The 5,952-nt window shown below is 38.1% G+C and overlaps 1 protein-coding gene across 1 annotated transcript; it reads right to left on the minus strand.

Moving 5' to 3' along the window:
- Positions 1 to 460: 460 nt before the first annotated feature.
- On the minus strand, positions 461 to 1,918 carry LOC134690049 (uncharacterized). Its single transcript, XM_063550021.1, has one exon. The coding sequence runs from the start codon at positions 1,916 to 1,918 to the stop codon at positions 461 to 463; it is 1,458 nt and encodes a 485-aa protein (XP_063406091.1).
- Between the last annotated feature and the right edge of the window lie 4,034 nt (positions 1,919 to 5,952).

Genomic DNA, 5,952 nt, shown 5'->3' on the forward strand with positions numbered 1-5,952 from the left:
GCGTTTTCTCCTAGTACACTGATTGCAACCAGCAACATACATCCTAACATCGGATTGCAAACCAGGCCAATAGAAAGACTGACGTATTTTCTCTATAGTTTTATGTATACCTAGGTGACCTGCACACTTTGTCTCATGACAGCATTGTAAAACTTGCTTACGCTCAGACATTGGAATTACCGCTTGTAATTTCACAACGTTTAGTTCACAGTCCATGTGGCGTCTAACTACTACATCACGATGGACTTCTAAACAACCAAACTGACTCCATAATGACCTTAGAGAATATCCCTTACTTGATACCTCATTGTACTGTGGCCTTTGACCCTCCACTAGCCACCGCTTAACAAGTTTAAGGTCCGAGTCATTCAATTGTAACTCATTTAAAGTCAAGTCTCTACCTATATCTGGCATCTTACTTGTAACTGTGTTGACCCGACTTTGTTCTCTTTTAGAACAATCACGGTCCGTTTTTTGACTGTGTGTCTGATGTTAACCGACATTGTTTTCTCTGAACTTCAGCATTTCTAATTTGGGTACCTTGAACACATAGGGGGACCTTAACGTTATCGATGTGTAATACGTTAGCAGACACGTCAATCAGACATTTATTTTTCTTCATGAAGTCCAAACCTAAAATTCCATCGACTTGTAGGTCAGCTACAACGGCCACTGATATAAACTTCTCTTTACCAAAATCAAGTATAAAACTACCCTTTCCATTAAGGCTTAAATATTTATCACAAACGGACTTAATCTGTGACTTATTTTCATTTAAATGTGGCCTACACAAGTCTGGAATTAAATCATACACTCTTGTAGAAACTACAGTAAGTGTAGCTCCAGTATCAACCACAAATTTGACTTGTACACCTTGAATGCTCAGCTCAACAAACATTCCTGCATTCTCTGATGCTGAAACAACAACAGCGCCTTTGTCATTATTTGAAGACGTAAGTTCAGACTTTAGTGTTTTAACCGTACCGTCCGTAATAAAATCATTCTTATTTTTTCCGTCCGTACTTGGTATCTGAATATTATGGAGACAATCTCTCGCGAAATGTCCTATTTCTCCACAATTAAAACAAGGGCCACCCCTTTTCCCTTTACTGTGTGTGTTATCTATCTTCCCCCGTTGGAACTTTCTTTGGGACTTTAATAAATCCTTAATCTCTTTTGTTAAGGCCAGTAAATTATTCTTAATCGTCTGCATCCATGTCGTTAATTGTCCCATAGATACAGCCGTAACAGGACTATCAGGTGTGTCTGTCCGTTCGTCACTAGTAGTCTGTCGTAAATGACCTATACTGTTCAGTGTTTTGCTCTCAGCTGACTTATACGCTTCAAGCTCAACTGCCAACCGTACAGCATCGTTAAGACCTTTTGGACGGGACTGTTTAATTCTCAGTCTCATTTCGGAGTCAACTAGTGCATTTATAAACTGTTCTTTGGCGAGCGTGTCCCTTAATTCTAACGGAGCAGTCGGGTAGGCCAGATTAGACAGTCTTCGAACTGACTGACCTAAGGCCGGCAAAGTCTCGCTTGCTTTTTGTCGACATTCCTTGAATTGTACACGATACAGTTCAGTTTGACAAGATGGAGCAAAGCGTTCCTCCAGTGCATATACTAGGTCTGAAAATATTTGTCTCTTTTCCTTTGGTAAATCACCAAGGACTGCTTGAGCCTGTCCAACCAGTGACACGGCCAAGTACAAACCTTTCTGGTGTTCAGACCACATATTGACTAGGGTACACATCTCAAAGTGTGCCAAGTAATCTATCCAAGAAGTATTGCCATCATATTTTTCAGGTTTGATTTTAACATTGTTTAAACCAGAGCAAACAGTATGAGCAGTACTTTGATTTTTTGTTAATTCCTGCTTATCATTGAAATATCCATCTTTATTTTCAACAACCATCGGACGTACACCCTGATCTTAAGGTGTAGATGATATAAAACCTTGTCCATGATGTATTGTACTTTCACTAAGTGACTGTATTTGCCAACTAATTTCAGCAATCTGATCGTCAATATTTAACATATTTATTGCTATACAGTGTAATCAAAATAAAACAATTTTTATTAAATAAATACGCTCGTGTTACAAATCAGCCGTGACTTACAACTTTGCCTCACGGTTGATTCACTTTAATCTTTAAAGTAAACATTGATGTGAACTGACAATAAATTAAATGACGATCAATCAATCAAAGAGTATTTGATAGACAACTTGAATCCCAACCGCTAGCCACCAAATATGTAACGTGTAACCAGGCGTTTATATCCCAAACGTCCGTTCCAGTCAATACTTGGATCCAAGTTGTCCACAAACAGTATGGTAATACTAAAAACAACAACTATCTATATTATGCACAATGAACCAAAATATATACACGGGCTCTTTGCCGATACAAAGTAAGTATGAACTCTTATATATACAAGTTTATACAATATAACACAATACACCAGCCTGTCCTCCGAATGGGACGATGTGTCACTTAGAGACAGTATAGCTGGTACAGCTTGTCCTCCGAATGGGACAGTCTGTCAATACAAGACAGAGCGGTCTGGTACAACTTGTCCTCCGAGTGGGACAACCTGTCACTACCAGACAGTGCGGGCTGGTACAGTCTGTCCTCCGAGTGGAACAGCCTGCCTTGTCAATCCTATCAACCTGTACGTTCACTTGTACCCAGTACAAAGTGTCTCCTGAATATTAAAGCTCTCCAAGCGTCTTAATATTACTGACGTACGCTCTGTTGACTGGTGACGGCTCATCGACAGCCAACCGACAGCCTTGAGTGCCGTTTCTCGCTCTCTTATATACCCCAGGGCGAATATACTATTTTACGGATAGGGGTGTTCTCTAACTGTTTCCGATACCGAACATAGAGAGTCCCTTACGATCACCCCTATAACTTTCGACCCTGCCGCTAATTTCCCCGCCAAACGTCTAAATCTGCCTAACTCTTCCTCTAGCGTAAACCATGCATTTATACATCAAGATTGTACTAGATTCATAACCATAACGACCAATAAACATTACACTGTCATTTGGCAGGAAATTTCTACATAATATTTAACCGGGTCAAACTAAGACTAAATACATGAAATATAAGACGGTGTTGGAAAATTTATACTAATAGTGTCCTGGGCCGCAAATTTTGAACTAAATGTATAATGGGAGAAATGGTTTGACACTCATTATTCCTTAATATTATAATCTCAATATGAAAATTTCAGAAAAGAATTTAATTATCTAATGATGTTTTAATACAAGAAGCAAATGGACGAACAATCTTTATTTATTTGGCTCCTGAGTAATAAAGATAAAAAAAATGTTTTATTATATCATATTTGTACTTTGCAAAACAAACTGAATGAAAAATTATTTCAAATGAGTCACCTAATTAATGGATACTATATATAAAAACTGTATTGAATATGCACTATTTTGTAATAAAATCTAAAGAAACCAGAAAAAACTAAACGAGGACCTAAATTGAACTACCAACATTTCCAACGCGGTAGTCAAGAAGGCAAAATTAATACTAGGATTCCTGATAAGAAATTTGAGATATTGTCCATCGAAATGCAAGAAAACCGCATATATTTCAATGGTCAGGTCAATAATTGGATATCATATGGTCAATAGTATGGGACCAGTACACATCAGATGACATCTACAAACATCAATGAGCTTGAAAGAATACAGCGACCACCCCGCGAGATTTATAACAGGAGACTACAAATCCAGAGAAGTTGGTTGCGTCTCAAACACGCGCACCAAACTGAAACTACCAGACATGCAGACAAGACGTTCAAGCCAGAAGCTAATATTTCTGTACGAGGTGGGCGAGGGGCTGGTTTCCCAGTGCTATAGTACCAGACATGCAATCAAAAAAGAATTTCGTCCAAAAAGAACACTGAATTGCTGCCAAGGGCCCAATTTAACAATTATCAGTAAAGAAATGTTGTGAATAAAAAAATGCATATCAAAAACTACACAAAGAGTTTTGAGATCTCAACGAGCAAAAAACCACAATATTCCAACTCTTTTCGTAAAAACAGTATTCGAATGGAACCACCTTGGAGAAACTGTAGTGCGCACACCGAGCATTGACAGTCGTTCTGAAACTGCTCTCGTGCATCGTCAACACATCGACGGCGCTCTTTCTACCGTTGTATTAAAGCCAGTATTTCTATCCACAATGTTTTCCTACAGATACAGATACAGATCTAGAATGATCATGGTACTAGATCGAACTATATTAGGAGGTGTCCCCTCTGGATATTTTGTTAATGACCATGATCATAAAACTATGAAACTGTTTATGTTGTTACTACACGCGTCACCTACATAAAATTGACAATGGAAATGGGGAATGTGTATAAGAGACAACAACCCGGCCAACCATAGAGCAGAGAACAGCCGAACTTAGGCCAGCAATGGGTCTTCAATGCAGTGAGAAACTCCTGCACCCGGAGGAGTCGTTCAGCTGGCCCCTAAACAAATATGTTTACTAGTTCAGTGATAATTGACGTCATACTAAACTCCGAATTGTACACTTACTTACTTTCATAGGTCGACTACAGTTACGAATTAAACACAAGAAACTAAAATTGAAAATCATACAAGACTAACAAAGGCCAGTGGCTCCTGACTTGGGACAGGCGCAAAAATGCGGCGAGGTTATACACATTTTTTTTAAAATCTCATCCGCCTCCCTTATACACCCACTGTTAACCAAAGTGACACCCTATTCCTTTGACTTGTCAGAGAAAAGATCTCGCCATCTCGCCATTTCCATGACAGCGGCAAATATCTCCAATATGCTTACACTTATATTATGGCTCATGAAAATATTTGCACATGATTTGGGGTTTGGCCCAGGGATATGTATTGGGTAATTTTTAGAGTAAAATGGTAGCCTGGGATTCTGGCTGACTGCTCGACAGGATATATAGCCAGGCGGAATACAGCATTGATTGTCAATTGAGTTAGGATTATATTGTTACGAATTCATTGCAAATGAATTTTTTATTTTATATGACATGCAAATTTAAAAAAAAATAGCTTTATTGATTAACATCTTGAATCATTTTAGTAAATTAACAAAACATCAACAAAATATTAGATTTGGTAAGGTTTCCGGGCAATAAGGAGGTGTGGCACCGGGTGGGGTTCATATCGGGAATGCTGGGCGTTAAGCAGCTGTTGAGATCGAGGGACTCGTGAACATTTTGGTCTGTTTTGGTTGTTAACTGTTATAGAACGGAAATCTGGTAGCGGTAATTTTTAAGCTTCTTGACCAGAAAAAATCAGTAGGCATTGTCTCATTGGCACTCACACCACATCTTCCTATATCTATGTATATTAAATTATCAATATATATATATATGTCAGCCCTTTCCCCTCCTGTCAGAATAAAATGGTTCGATAATAGCATTTTAGGATTAATAGGAATCGTTTATTACTAGTACCTGGGTTTTCCAGTAATGATATAGCCTTTTATAGCCGACTACTAGTATATGGTATTAGATTTTCTCATTGTTGAAGGTCATAGGTTGCCTATATTATACTTGCTTAAATCGACTTTATTTGAACTTCGCTTTGATGGATAATTGTCTCATTGGCAATCATACGGTTTATTACCACATCTCCTTATTGTATTGACCTGAATAATCCAGTCGTTATTTTCCACTGACCAATTACTATTTCATAAACCTCGCATTTAGGAGAGATCGATTACGTCTACTCTAGGGACTGGATTAGTCGGGATGTATTTTCATATAGTTTCCGTTCTCGAACGAAAGTTCACGTTAGTAAATAAAATAAAACTGGGATCCTGTACACATGCAATTTTTGTTTTGCTTTCTTTTAGACGCATTTGCTGTAACTAATTTATTAAAAATAATTTATATATTTAATATGGCGGTGCTCCTACTTAC

This window comes from Mytilus trossulus, chromosome 11 (genome assembly GCF_036588685.1).
Source record: "Mytilus trossulus isolate FHL-02 chromosome 11, PNRI_Mtr1.1.1.hap1, whole genome shotgun sequence".
Classification (NCBI taxonomy): Eukaryota; Metazoa; Mollusca; class Bivalvia; order Mytilida; family Mytilidae; genus Mytilus; species Mytilus trossulus.